Source organism: Lolium rigidum, chromosome 5 (genome assembly GCF_022539505.1).
Source record: "Lolium rigidum isolate FL_2022 chromosome 5, APGP_CSIRO_Lrig_0.1, whole genome shotgun sequence".
In the NCBI taxonomy this organism is placed as follows: Eukaryota; Viridiplantae; Streptophyta; class Magnoliopsida; order Poales; family Poaceae; genus Lolium; species Lolium rigidum.
The window spans coordinates 241,598,729-241,614,952 of NC_061512.1; the positions used below are offsets into that span (position 1 = coordinate 241,598,729).

The following is a 16,224-nucleotide window of genomic DNA, read 5'->3' on the forward strand; positions in this document are numbered from 1 at the left end:
TACGCAGTCCGATATGCAAAGTGGGGTGAACTTTTCAGCCCTCAAAATGCGGCTGTAAATTTAGTGCAAAAGTTTATGCGTGCTTCTATTTTTTGAATTCTGGCCTGCGCCCAAAATGCGTCGCCCCGCTGGAGCCAGCCCCAGACGCAAACGGACACGCGACCATTTCCGCGTCCGCCTCGCGACGCAAACGGACGCCCGCGGACATTTTGGGTGTCCGAAATGCGTCGCGCCCGCTGGAGATGCCCTGAAACCTCGAATCATTTCATTCTGGACGTGCATCTGAGTCAAATCCTCCCCCCTCCAGCCTGCGATTTGAATTCATCATCTGAACTAAGAGGACGTGTCATTAATTCCACCTGAGGCCTACGCACGTACTACACCACCGATTCATGCATGTATATCCACTGTTGCTGGCCAAGTTGCCAGTCACTTCGAGCGCCCAACTGTGGCAAAATCAAATTTATCGAAATTGCACACCAGCGACGGCGTTCGAAATCGCTAGTCACGGCCATGGTGGTGGTGGTGGCCGGCGCTCGCGCTAAACCCCTATAAAACCTCCCTTGCTCAGCACCAGCGATGCACACACACAAAGCCATGGACGTAGCTCACAAGGACCACCTGCGCGCGGCCTTCCATGGCCTCCTCGGCGCCGTGGCACTGCTCCTCTGCGTCCTCGCCGAGGCCCTCGTCTTTGCCTTGCAACGGAGCATGACGCTCTACCTCGTGCCGGTCTCCGCGATGCTGCTCCTCTGCCGCTACCGCCGCCGTCGCGCCGCGGGCGGCAGCATCGGGCTCGTCGACTTCTCCTGCCTCAAGCCGCCCCGCCGGCTTCGGCTCCCGGTGGCAGCGCTAATAGAGCACTTCAACCTCATCGACTGCTTCGACGGCGGCAGCATCGAGTTCATGGCAAACGCCATCCAGTCCAGCGGCATGGGCAACGAGACCTACTTCCCGCCCGCGCTGCACTACCTCCCGCCGGCGTCCACGCACGCGCACGCCGTCCAGGAGGCGCACATGCTCTTCTTCCCGGCCCTCGACGACCTCTTCGCCAAGACCCGCGTGCCGCCATCCGCCGTCGGCGCGCTCGTCGTCAACTGCAGCGGCTTCTGCCCGGCGCCGTCGCTCACGGCCATCATCGCCAACCGCTACCGGATGCGCACCGACGTCAAGACCTTCAACCTCTCAGGAATGGGCTGCAGCGCGGGCTCCGTCGGCGTGGACGTCGCGGCTGGCGTCCTGCGTGCGCACGCAATGTCGTACGCCGTCGTCGTCAGCGCCGAGATCCTCACCGTCGGGTGGTACTTCGGCAAGGACCACGGCAAGCTCCTCCTCAACTGCAACTTCCGCACAGGCTGCTCCGCCGTGCTCGTGACGAACAACATGGCGGCGCCGCTGAAGTACCGGCTCGTCAACATGACGCGCACGAACACGACGGCCAACGACCGGAGCTACCGCGCGGGGTACCGGGAGGAGGACGACGAGGGCATCACCGGCTTCACGCTCGGCCATGGCGTCGGCCGCATGGTCAGCGAGCTGCTGCGCGCGCACCTCGTCAAGCTCAGCCTCTCCATCCTGCCTTGGCGCGAGAAGGCGCGCTACACGGCCGCGTTGCTCGTGTCGATGCGGCGGCGAGGGCAAGACAAGCTCGCCGGCAGCAGTGTCTCCGGCGCGGCGCCGATGCCAGACTTCCGCGAGGCGGCGGACCACTTCTGCCTGCCGTCGTCGGGGAAGCCGATGATACTGCGACTGGGAAAGGGGCTCGGGCTGGGCGAGAGGGAGATGGAGGCGGCGCTCATGGCGTTCCACCGGTTCGGGAACCAGTCCGCGGCGGCCTTGTGGTACCAGCTCGCGTACCTCGAGGCCAAGGGTCGGGTCCGGAAGGGCGACACGGTGTGGCAGCTCGGCATCGGGAGCGGGCTCAAGGCCAACAGCCTGGTGTGGGAGCGCGTCGCCGTCGCCGACGACGTCGCCGGCGGGCGCGCCGGGAGGAACGCGCTGGGGCCGTGGATGGACTGCATCCACCAGTACCCGATGTGGGATACGTAGGAGAAGCACACCTTGCTCGTAGCGCGCACGCATGCGTGCACCACTGCCATCGATCGTGCCATGTTTCATCAGTCAATGTTGTTCTCAGAAGCCATCTAAAAGAATGGGAAGCCAATATCGAGTTTAGCGATATAATTCGCTTCAGCGAGTGTTTTACTTCGATCACTACTCCTCGTTTGGTGGCAACGATATGATGGATGTAGAAATGCTAAACGCAAGGAAGTTAATCCTACTTTGGATGTAACTCGTCATAGTATTTTTTTTCAGGAAGGAGAAGAGCAACCTCTACATCAGAAATTCAGAGTGATGCATATATGGTCTTTTTGTTTCGGGTGTATTATTTTTCGATCGACTAGGAACTAACTTTGTTCTCAGTTAGATAATGTTTTTAAATCTCAGTTGCAAATTATGTTGTAACTCATGACTAACTCGAATTACGATGTAAATCAAATAACTTAAGACTGAACTGAGCACGAAGCTAGATGAGAACTAGCAAATCCCTTTTGTTTCAATCCAAGTCGTCGTATGCATAATAAGTATATTCGTTCCAATATTCTTAAGCTAAGTTCTTTAATTTTGTTCATTAATATATGGTTCAGGAAGACGTATTATCATTAGATTTGGCTAAAAAATATTGTATAATTACTAATAAAGCCGACCATCCTTGCTGGACCATCTTTTTTGTCCTACTTGTTTAAGCACACTAAGTGATTCGCAGGATAGAAAAATTCTAGAAATAGAAAAATCATAGGATTGCAATGTCATATCGGCATTAATCTTTCAGGAATTCGTATGATTTTTTTGTTTGTATCCACCAGAGGGAAAGCAAAGGATTCTTAAAAGGAGGTATTAGTGGATGTTAGATTTACTATGAATTCTAGTAATCAAACAACTATGACAGGAAAATTTCCCATAGAACTTTGAATCAAACATGCCTTTATATACCTTAAAGGTACAACTCTTGCAGCTTGATTTTAGTTTTATTAGGTACCACCAATTATGCAAAGATATGTGATAGTTGTACTCTCTTATATTTAACAAAATGTTATGATTGGAGAGCATTGTAAAATTGATCAGTCTGACCTTTGAAACAATTGAATACCGTCACAGGTTTTATGACCTTTTTTCATCATCTCTATGTTGTTTGCAAATTTTTATATTACCTGCTTTTTCAAACTTGTCATGGTACGTTGATTTTAGGATGATGGAATGTTTGCTACTCCCTCCGATTCATAATAAATATCGATGTCTTAGTTAAAATTTAAACTAATTTAAACAAAAACTTGACACTTATTATGGACCGGAGTCCAGAGGAAGAGTATTTCATTTGATTTTATGCCTGGGGATAGGGTGTCAAGTGAGATCCCACCTAATTCTCACTAGTAATGCATTTTGCTTTTTGTAGTATAAATTTTGACACTAAAATTTGAACAAAAAAAATTAAAATACACTATAAGTGAAATTCCACTGGGATCTCGCCCTGACACCCTACCTAGGGTGAAATGTGATAGAATTCTAGGAACAGCTCTTGTGGATTTACAAAGTGGGTGTGCATGTAATAGATACATCTAAATTTTAACAAATTTTCGACATGTTACCGTGGCCCTTGAAATAGAGTGCTGGCATATATACTGGCCTGCTAGGTGTCCTTGGTATTACCACGCACGAGTGGAGCCGTATGGTCAGCGACATGAGACATGACCTTGCTACCTATCTTTAGACGTGCAAAGGACGCATGGACGGTGGTGCGTGGAGTACCCACATTTGTGGGGGAAGTGACCTTACGAGAAATGGTCCTGAGTAATCAATCTGCTGGGCGTAGGTTGCAAATAAGTGTGTCCGTTGAACGTTTCTGCGGCAGCTAGTAAATAAGGTGGTACACTGGTACGTGTATACACATGCATGCTGGCATTCATGGTGGCTGCAGGGGAGAGACAGTGCATGTCCTAACGTAAGGTCAGTGGCCTATCACAGATTCACAGTTGCATGTCGTATTTACAAGGCCGGGCGTATGTAGACTGACTCTGTCGTGAAAGCTGCATAGCCAGCCATCAATTGCAGCAGTGATCTTAGGAGAGCAGATCTCATTTCAACAAGTATCTACACATAATTAATGAGAAACTTGCTCCAGCAAAATGTACTCGGACACCGGCACGGCATCTAAAATCAACGCGACAAACGTTTTTGTTATTTTGTTTTGGATGTCTGAGAAACATGTCGTAGTCGATGTTCAAAACTATTCAATCTGGACTGGACATTTGAGAATTGTACAATTGTAGAAGTGATGACAAGATCTTCATGTTTGAATATTGGCAGAGAAATAACTGTTTCTATGTCGACTAGGAAACAATCACTCTCACAATACATCATACTCCACGCACCCAACATGATACTCCCTCGCCCCTCCATCCCAATTTATGTTGTTCATATTTTTGCATGAAATTTAAACTTTGTAAAATTTAATCAATTATATAATAAAATATACCAGTTTTATAATATGAAATAAGTATTACTAGAATCACGATAAAATATATTTTCATATTAAATATGATATATATCATAGATAATAACGAGAATGCACTTTTGTAGCTCGGGCAAGGCTATTTTTTGAATCTATGCAAAGTTCATTTCAAATATGTTAAAAAATTCCAAAAAAATACAATGATGTAGACAATATTGCAATCTACAAGTGTGTAAATTTTCAAAATGAAATATGTTGTATTCTGGGCACAGAAAAAATAACAAATCTTGATTTCAGCATTGGTGAACAATAGTAAACAATACACTAAAATCTAGAGTTTGTAATTTTGACCCACAAGTATAGGGGATCACAACAATCTTCTAGGGAAGTAAAACCCAAATTTATTGATTCGATACAAGGAGAGCCAAAAAATATTTATAAGCTTTAACAGATGAATTGTCAATTCACCTGCACCTGGAAATAGACTTGCTCACAACAGTTTACCAGTAGTAACAGTTTTATAGCAGTGGTAGTAGTGAAGTAACAGAAGTACTGAAATAAAAACAACAATAACGATGATTGCAGTAGACAACAGGATTAAAATACTGTAAGCACATGGATGGATGATTGGGCGCTCCATGAATGTGATAGTCCATATAATAGCTAGACATAGGCATTGCAAGTAATAATGATATACGCATCCTAGTACAAAATAACTATATGCGTGTGTTCCTATTTAGTCATGCGTGCTCGCAATGAGAAACTTACACGACATCTTTTGTCCTACCAGCCCGTTGCAGCGGGGCCTCAAGGAAAACTACTAGTAATTAAGGTACTCCTTTTAATAGAGTACCGGAGCAAAGCATTAACACTCCGTGAACACATGTGATCCTCACATCATAGCCATCTCCCCCGGTTATCCCAATTTCTGTCACTTTGGGGCCTCGGGTTCGGGACAACAATATGTGTATACAACTTGCAGATATGATCAAAAACAATAATGCAGATATGATAAAAAACAATGATTATCATCATGAATCAATAACATGTTGAGATCTGAGATCATGACACTCGGGCCTAATGTGACAAGCATTAAGCATAGCAAGTTGCAACAATGTCAAAAATACTAACAACAGATACTAGACACTATGCCCATAACAATTTTATAGTTATTACATGACCAATCTCATCCAATCCCTACCATCCCCTATATCCTACAACGGGGAATTACTCACACATGGATGGGGGAATCATGGATGGTTGATGGAGAGGCGTCGGTGATGATGGCGATGATCTCCTCCAATTCCCCATTCCGGCAGGGTGCCAGAACGGAGTTTCTGGTCCCGGATTGGGGTTTCTGGTGGCGGCGGAGCAGCGGAACTTTTTCTAGAAAAACATCTAACCTCCCTGTATTTTTAGGTCAGGGGCTTTATATAGTGCGAAGGAGAGGTCGAGGGGGTGACCGAGGCGGCCAGACCACCCCTAGGCGCGGCCAAGCCTAGCCCGCGCCTAGGGCAAGTGTGGGCCCCTCAAGGCCCCCTCCGTATCGTCTTCTGGCTCCGTGAGTCTTCGGGTGAAATATGGATTTTGTGATATTTTCCGGGAATTTTCCCGAAAATTGAATTTCTGCATAAAAACGAGACACCAGAGCAATTCTGCTGAAAACAGCCTCAGTCAGTATTAGTTACATTCAAAACACACAAGATAGAGGGCAAACAACAGCAGAACTGTTCGGGAAACTAGATATGTTTTGGACGTATCAACTCCCCCAAGCTTAGCTTATTGCTTGTCTTCAAGCAATTCAGTGACAACTGAGCGCGATAAAAGAAACTTACACGAACCTATTTGCTTCATATGATGTATATATTCTCACTACATGATCAAATGCTTACGCAATTCATAATAAGAAGTATGCAACTAAGGATACTCAATAGTTATGCAAGCTATGAAAAGATACCGACACAATAATAAGCATCAAGAAACATAAGCATCTGCAGGATTGCAATGTTCATAATATGATAAGATAAAGTGGTATCTCACTTGCCCTATTTGTAGAGGAAACATAAATGTCGGGGTACCTCTGAAGTTCAGGAGAAGACTAGAAGTAAAAATACCGAAAGATTCAAGCATCATAGTTATACACTTATACCACAATTAATCTTATTCCGGGACAAGCACATTAAACTAATAATGACAGCTATGCTTTCAAGAAGGTGCTCGAAGAAAGGATGGTGACTCAACATAAAATTAAAAGATTGTCCCTACGTAGAGGGAAGTAAGATTACTCATGTGCTAGATCTTTTCATTTCAAATTCAATAGGAGTGTTGAAAATATATATTTTGAGAGGTATGCATGTCTATGTCAACGACTGACATAAAATGATTTATCATCCCTTCATATAGCGACATCAAGAGAGGCTCCCATGTAGTTCTCCAATACACACCATTATTTAGGATCTCTCCGGTACATAATGTGCGGAGAAGTGTTAGTTTATTTGTTCATTTTATATTTTATTTGGGATGGGCACCCAGCGCCTTGCTCTTTTTGCAATATTATGGACCAACACATTATGCATGCTAGTCGCGGTGTGAAGTTATGAAAGGACAATAACGCACTTAATACTTCCTCATGAGCTAAAACAAAACACAAAACAGGTGGTAATTTTGAAGGTTTAAGGTAGCACACAAGCAATTCACTTTGGAGTGGCAGTGAAATACCACATATAGATATGTATGGTGGACTCAATTGGCACTTTGGTTTTTAGTTGTTGAATGCACGAGTATAGCTCATACTTAGTACAAGTGAAGGCTAGCAATAGACTGGGAAGCGACAATCAAGAAAGCAGTAACTGTCATAATCATGCTTGCGACAAATAAAATTAACGGAAGCATAAAAGTAATACAAGAACTTCGAGGCAAGATAAATCATTGTGGCTTAAATGACTTTTGTTTTACTCTTATGCATGCTTAAGCATGTGCCAAGTCGATTCAAATGAAGCATTCAGAGGAGGATACCACAATATCATACCGCTATATGAATAAACAATGCAAGCTAATATCTATATGACATGTTACCTACTATTATTAAATTAGAACTAATCATGAGAGAGCATAAACTACTGAGCATCATTAAGTATCATACACCTTACACAAACAAACTAAGCATGTCCACATAAATGAGTATATGTACATAAATGAAAATAAATAGAGTTCATACTAGCCTCTCACCACAACTCGAATTGTCGTGACCGTCATTATTGCTCTTCAGTTGTGTGACTTGAATAATATGCAATGATAACCAAGCTCCAATGAAGTCACGGAAGACCGTCGAACCCTGGAGCAACTTTACAAAACCAAAGAAGAACAACACATATTTTTGGGTTTTCGATTTTTAATCAACACACAAAGCAAACTCTTTTTGGATTTTTGAATAGAAAACCATAATGAGAAAATAAAGCAAACTAAAGAATCAAATGAAGAGAAACAATAGAAATATTTTTGGTCTTTTGTGTTTTGGGAAGTAGAAACAAAATCAAAAACAACAAAAGGAAAGAAAACTAACATAAACACGAAATGCAACTAGTGACAGAAATCTGCCAACCTAGAACAGTAGGTAAAGATCGATTTTTTTGAAAATGTTCTGTAAATCAGATCGAAAAGTGATCAACTAAGGAAAGTTAGATAATAATCTGGGGAATATTCTAAAAAATTGGCAGCTCCAAATTCGATTCTGGATATTTATACGAATTTTTATGGTGACAGCACACAATCTGTTTTTGGGCAGCATCTTCCCCAATTCTTACCTCATTCCTATTAGAGGCTATCCCTGGTATAAAAGTGAAAATAAATAGGCTAAGGAGAGGTTATTACAGTAGTAACAACTTCCAAGATTCAATAAAATAGAAATTACAGAAATAAACTAAGTGGGTATACAAAGTTTTGACGGAATATGATATGTAGATGAGCGAGATATCGGTATACCTCCCCCAAGCTTAGGCTTTTGGCCTAAGTGGAGATCAAACCCAGGGGGACTAAGCAGTGTAAGAAATGTTGCCCCCGTAATACCACGAAGAAGCACCTTCGTCCTGATATGAACACGAGGACGCCCCGGTGTAGTGCGTAGTGTAGTCATCAGTGGCCGCCTCCTGCTGCTGCCCATGGAATTCAAGCAGTCGCAGCTGCTCGTCCAACTCCTCCTTTGAGCGGGACCACGACTTCCTGTGAACACTAAACAAACTAGATTGTGGAAGGGGAACCTCCCTTTCTTCTCCATCAACAAATAACATTCTATATACTATACTTTCTGCACAAGAGTTAGCAGTAACAAATTGACGATGTTTCATAGAAGCAAGATTAAGTATTTGTGGTTTCAACAACACATCATTTGGATCAATGGGAAGATCCAAGGCAGCTATAATATGTGCAGCAACAATTCCCCCATAAATGGGTCCTTTAGCAGATAAGCGACGAGCAATGAGAGCACCAAGATTGTACTTAGTACTATTGTTGAGTGCAGTAGCTAGAAAAACCAAGTGATAATGAGAAATATTGCTAGTGTTTTTAATACCAAGAATACTAGTGGAAAGGTAATAAGTAAAGTATCGAATAGCTGGGATTTGAATGTTCCTTGTCTTGCCACGCTGGGCTCTGTGGCCATCATCATTCGTCACCTCCCGGTAGAGCTCCAAAAAATCAGCGGGATTGTCCTTAATGTTCCTCATTGTCCCAATAGTAGGAATACCTAGGTTTTCACAAAATCTTGACAAAGACAAAGTGACAGACTTGTTATAGATTCTAAATGCAACACTCGGCTTGAAGATAGTGTTGCTAAAGGAGAAACTCTCAACAAAGGTTTTAGTGAGCAAAGCATATTGTTCACTCTCATCATTCATGTAAGTAGCTAAGCCAACCCTGTCAACAAGGAGCAAGAAATCATCATAGATCCCTGCATCTATCATGAAGTCAGCGCAAGGGAAAGTGGATGGATGTGCATCTCCATCATCCCTTTCACCAATGTCCGGTGCTATGAGATCTTCATTATAGGATTGCCTAAATTGGGTAGATGATCTTGCAGACCTCCTTGGCCCAACTGCTTCCTGATACGTCCAATTTGCATCACTATTTTATATCATAATTTGCTGTTATTCATTGATATATTTCATATTGGGACACAATACTTATGTTATTTCATCTATTTTGTATGTTTCATCATTATTGGAGGATCAAGCACCGGAGCCAGGATTCTGCTGGAAAAAGCACCGTCAGAAGACAATATTTCGGAAGATCACCTGTGGAAGGAAATTATACCAAAAATCCTATTTTTCAAGATGACGGAGGAAGCCAGAAGGAGGAGCCAGGAGGAGCCAGGGTGGGCCCACACCCTAGGGCGGCGCGGCCCAAGCCCTGGCCGCGCCGCCATGTGGTGTGGAGGGCCCACGACCCCTTTCGCCTCCTTTTCTTCGCGAAATCCTTCGTCCCGAAAACCTAAGCCAGAAGGGGTACCTCACGAAGAGTTACAGCCGCCTCTGCGGGGCGGAGAACACCAGAGAGAAAAGAGCTCTCCGGCGGGCAGGAATCCGCCGGGAAATTCCCTCCGGGAGGGGGAAATCGACGCCATCGTCACCGTCATCGAGCTGGACATCATCGCCATCACCATCATCATCATCTCCACCATCATCACCGCCGTCATCACCGCTGGACACCGTCACCGCCATAGCAATTTGGGTTTGATCTTGATTGTTTGATAGGGGAAACTCTCCCGTATCGATCTATACTTGTTGTTGATGCTATTGAGTGAAACCATTGAACCAAGTTTATGTTCAGATTGTTATTCATCATCATATCACCTCTGATCATGTTCCATATGATGTCTCGTGAGTAGTTCGTTTAGTTCTTGAGGACATGGGTGAAGTCTAAATGTTAGTAGTGAACTATGGTTGAGTAATATTCAATGGTGTGATATTTAAGTTGTGGTGTTATTCTTCTAGTGGTGTCATGTGAACGTCGACTACATGACACTTCACCATTTATGGGCCTAGGGGAATGCATCTTGTATTCGTTTGCCAATTGCGGGGTTGCCGGAGTGACAGAAACCTAAACCCCGTTGGTATATCGATGCGAGGAGGGATCGCAGGATCTCGCAGTTTAAGGCTGTGGTTAGATTTATTCTTAATTACTTTCTTGTAGTTGCGGATGCTTGCAAGGGGTATAATCACAAGTATGTATTAGTCCTAGGAAGGGCGGTACATTAGCATAGGTTCACCCACACAACACTTATCACAACAATGAAGATTATTTAGCCGTATGTAGCGAAAGCACTAGACTAAAATCCCGTGTGTCCTCGAGAACGTTTGGTCATTATAAGTAAACAAACCGGCTTGTCCTTTGTGCTAAAAAGGATTGGGCCACTCGCTGCAATTATTACTCTCGCACTTTACATACTCGTACTTTATTCAACTGTTACATCAAAACCCCCGAATACTTGTCCGTGAGCATTTACGAGTGAATCCTTCATCGAAACTCGCTTGTCAACACCTTCTCGCTCCTCGTTGGGATCGACATTCTTACTTATCGAAGATACTACGATACACCCCCTATACTTGTGGGTCATCAAGACTATTTTCCGGCGCCGTTGCCGGGGAGTGAAGCGCTATTGGTAAGTGGAATTGGTAAGGAAAACCTTTACTCGTTGTGCTGATTTTATTTCACCTGTCTGCTATAAGTCATTATGGAGAGATCTTCTCTTCAATTTCTATTTGGGAAATCTACTACTACCGCAACGGTAGTGGATGAGGCGCCAGGTGAGGAAGTGATACCATATAAAATACCTATGAAAATTATTGAACGTGTTATGGATAACCGCTATGAAGGGGATGGAACTGTCCACCCCGGTGATCATTTACTCGTTTTTGCATGAATTATGCAGGTTATTCAAATGTGCGGTATTGCTATGGATGAAGTGAGGAAGAAATTATTCTCTTTATCGCTGTCACGGTAAGGCGGCGCATTGGTATAAATTACTTGGATAATGGGGATTCTCTTGAATGGAATGATATTGTGCCCCGGTTTTATTCTAAGTTCTATCCTCCAAGTGAGATTCACAAAGATCGGAATCGCATATATAATTTTTGGCCCCATGATGGAGAGAGTATTGCCCAAGCTTGGGGGAGATTGAAGTCTTTAATGCTCAAATGCCCCATTCATGAGCTTCCTGGTAATGTTATTATTGATAATTTCTATGCAAGACTTTCTTTTCAAGACAAGACCTTGCTCGGATACTTCATGTTCCGGATCATTTACACGCAACAAAGAAGAGTTTAAAAGGGACCTTCTTGATCGAATCCAAGAAAATACTCGAAGGATGGGAGAACGACAAGGATAGAGAATCGGGTATAATTTATGATTATAAATGCATTGAAGCTTTTATGGATACTGATAAATTTCGTAATATGAGTGCTACATATGGTCTTGATTCTCAAGTTGCTGCAAATCTTTATAAAGCTTTTGCCTCTCATTATGAATTGCCGAAGAAGAATTTTGATAAGTATCATGAACCGTATAAAGATAAAATTGATTCATCTATTAATAAATGCATTGTAGTTGAAACTGCTGATCATGTTATTCCTGAAGCTTATATTGAAAAAACTCCTTTCCCTGCTAAAATGAAGGAGTACTCGTTATAAATAGTGCGGTTCATAAGAGTGAAAAGAAACCCGTAGAACTCGAAGAACAAATAAAAGTTGAACCCGCTGTTGCAATAGTTAAAGATCTTGTGACCGAAAATGTGGAGGATGGTCATATTATTTTCTCGTGAAGATGCTTCTAATATTGTTTCACATCCTAATAAACCCAAACAAGCTAGTGTTCCTATGCTATCTCGTTAGAATTGGTGATCATTGCTATTATGGATTATGTGATATTGGTGCAAGTGTTAGTGCTATTCCTTATGAGCTTTACACGGAGATTATGCACGAAATTGATTCTTGTGAACTTGAAGATATTGATGTGGTTATTCAGCTGGCTAATAGAGAAACTATTTCACCAATTGGTATTGTTCGAGATGTGGAAGTCTTATGCGGTAAGATTAAATATCCTGCCGACTTTTTGGTACTTGGTTCTGCTGCTAGTGATTATTGTCCTATTATTTTTGGTAGACCTTTTCTAAATACTTGTGGAGCTGTTATAGATTGCAAGAAAGAGAAAATTTTGACTAAATTTGCTGGTGAATCTTATGAGTTTAACTTCTCTAAATTTACTAAAACTCCTTATAAAGCTGATTTGCCTAGTAATGATTTTAAAATGGAGCAAGTGTGCATCTATTGTTCTTGTTCCTAACAATCCTTTGCAAGCAACATTTAGAGGATAGCGAGAGTGAAATTTTTAGGAAAGAAAGAGATGAACTTGAGGAAATTTTTCTTCGCCAACCTATTCTCAAGCATGATTTACCGGTGGAAGATTTGGGTACAACACCGCCACCTAAGGAAGATCCTATTTTTGATTTAAAGCCTTTACCTGATAATCTTAAATATGCTCATATTGATGATAAGAAAATATATCCTGTTATTATTAGTTCTAAGCTTACAGAGTTTGAAGAAGAAAGATTATTGCAAATATTGAAGAAACACCGAGGGGCTATTGGCTACACTCTTGATGATTTGAAGGGGATTTCTCCATCTATTTGCCAACATGCTATTAATATGGAAGATGATGCAAAGCTCGTTGTTGAACATCAGCCGTCGTCTAATTCCGAAGATGAAGGAAGTGGTAAGGAATGAGGTATTACGACTTCTTGAAGCTGGTATTATATATCCTATTGTCGATAGTAGATGGGTTAGTCCTGTGCACTTGCGTTCCCAAGAAAGGAGGTATGACTGTTATGCCTAATGATAATGATGAGCTCATTCCTCAAAGAGTAGTTGTAGGGTATAGAATGTGCATTGATTTTCGAAAAGTTAATAAAGTTACTAAGAAAGATCATTACCCTTTACCATTTATTGATCAAATGCTAGAAAGATTGTCTAAAAATACTCATTTTTGCTTTCTTGATGGTTATTCTGGATTTTCACAAATTGCTGTTAAAGCTAAAGATCAAGAGAAAACCACCTTTACTTGTCCCTATGGAACTTATGCTTATAGGCGTATGCCTTTTGGTTTATGTAATGCTCCTGCTACTTTTCAAAGATGCATGTCTGCTATTTTTCATGGTTTTTGTGAAAGTATTGTAGAGGTATTCATGGATGATTTTTCCGTCTATGGGAATTCTTTTGATAGTTGCTTGTGAAACCTTGATAAAGTTTTGCAGAGATGTGAAGAAACTAACCTTGTTCTTAATTGGGAGAAATGCCACTTTATGGTTAATGAAGGAATTGTATTGGGACATAAAATTTTCGAGAGAGGTATTGAAGTTGATAGAGCTAAAGTTGAAGCAATTGAGAAGATGCCCTATCCGAGGGATGTTAAAGGTATTCGTAGTGTTCTTGGTCATGCTTGGTTTTATAGGAGGTTTATTAAAGATTTCTCCAAGATTTCAAAGCCTCTTACTAATCTTCTTCAAAAAGATGTACCATTTGTTTTTGATGATGATTGTAAGGAAGCTTTTGAAACTCTTAAGAAAGCCTTAACAACTGCTCCTATAGTTGAACCTCCTGATTGGAATTTACCCTTTGAGATTATGTGTGATGCTAGTGATTTTGCTGTAGGCGCTGTTCTTGGACAGCGAGTAGATAAAAAACTGAATGTTATTCATTACGCTAGTAAAACTCTTGATGCTGCTCAAAGAAATTATGCTACAACTGAAAAAGAATTATTGGTCTGTAGTCTTTGCTTGTGATAAATTCAGACCTTATATTGTTGATTCAAAAGTTACTATTCATACCGATCATGCTCGCAATTAGATATCTTATGACAAAGAAAGATGCTAAGCCGAGACTTATTAGATGGGTACTTCTTTTGCAAGAATTTGATTTACATATTGTAGATAGGAAAGGTGCCTGATAATCCTGTTGCTGATAATTTGTCTAGATTGGAAAATATTGCTTATGATCCTGTTCTCGTTAATGATAGTTTTCCAAATGAACAATTGGCTGTAATAAAGGTGAGCTCGCGAGACAGATCCTTGGTATGCTGATTATGCTAACTTTATTGTTTCCAAGTACTTGCCTCCAACCTTTTCAGCTCAGCAAAGGAGGAAATTCTTTTATGACTTGAGGCATTATTTTTGGGATGACCCACATTTATATAAAGAAGGAGTGGATGGTATTATGCGAAGATGTGTCCCCGAATATGAACAACAGGAGATATTGAGTAAATGTCATGGTAGTGCTTATGGAGGACATCACGCCGGAGAAAGAACCGCGCAAAAGGTTCTACAATCAGGTTTTTATTGGCCAACTCTCTTCAAGGATGCGAGAAAGTTTATTTTATCTTGTGATGAATGCCAAAGGGTTGGTAATATCTCCAGACGCAATGAAATGCCCATGAATTATACTCTTGTTATTGAACCATTTGATTGTTGGGGATTTGACTTTATGGGACCTTTTCCGTCTTCGGAAGGTAACACACATATACTTGTTGCTGTTGATTATGTTACTAAATGGGTGGAAGCTATACCTACAAAAAGTGCTGATGGTGAGACTTCTTTAAGAATGCTCTTAGATATTATTTTTCCTAGATTTGGAGTGCCTAGATATATTATGACTGATGGAGGTTCTCACTTTATTCATGGAGGTTTTAGAAAAACTCTTGCTAAGTATGGTATTAATCATAGAATTGCTTCCGCTTATCATCCTCAAACTAGTGGTCAAGTAGAATTATCAAATAGAGAGATTAAATCTATTTTGGGAAAGACCGTTAATAAAACTAGAAAGAATTGGGCTAGTAAATTGAAGGATGCACTATGGGCTTATAGAACTGCTTATAAAAATCCCATGGGAATGTCACCTTATAAAATGGTTTATGGGAAAGCTTGTCATTTACCTTTAGAACTAGAGCACAAAGCTTATTGGGTAGTTAGAGAATTAAATAAAGATCCTAAACTTGCCGGTGATAAGAGGTTGCTACAATTAAGTTCTCTAGATGAATGGAGAAGTGAAGCTTATGAAAATGCTAAACTCTTTAAAGAAAAAGTTAAAAAATGGCATGATAGGAGGATCATCAAAAAAGAATTTAATATTGGGGATAAAGTCCTATTGTATCGGTCTCGTCTCAGATTCTTTGCAGGGAAATTACTCTCGAAATGGGAAGGACCATATGTTGTCGAGGAGGTGTATCGCTCAGGAGCAATCAAGATTAGCTCTCTCCAAGGCAATGCTATGCAAGTGGTGAATGGACAAAGACTCAAGCATTATATCTCGGGTGATTCTTATAATGTTGATGTTGATATTATTCAAGTGGAAACACCGGAAGCTTTCATCAAAGGACAAATTGACAGTCCGCCGAACTCGACTTTGAATAGGTAACGATGATCGGTAATGAAAAGTACGCAATTTACTTTCCGAACAATATTTTCGCTGTTTTTGGAAAATATGAGAAATTACGAGTTCAAAACGGAGTGGAAAGGACGCACGAGGGCGTGGCTCCATAGGCCGGCGCGGCCTAGCCAGGGCCCGCGCCGACCTAGGGTTTGGCCGCCCCGTCGCCCCTTTCCGACTCTGGTTCGATCTGGTGCTTTCCGTTTGTCGTGAAAATTTTTGCTATATAATCCCTCGGACCCCTGG

The 16,224-nt window shown here is 41.9% G+C and overlaps 1 protein-coding gene across 1 annotated transcript; it reads left to right on the forward strand.

The window, feature by feature from the left end:
* Window positions 1-597: 597 nt before the first annotated feature.
* Window positions 598-2,049, forward strand: LOC124657352 (3-ketoacyl-CoA synthase 4-like). Its single transcript, XM_047195920.1, has one exon. The coding sequence runs from the start codon at window positions 598-600 to the stop codon at window positions 2,047-2,049; it is 1,452 nt and encodes a 483-aa protein (XP_047051876.1).
* The last annotated feature ends 14,175 nt before the right edge of the window (window positions 2,050-16,224 follow it).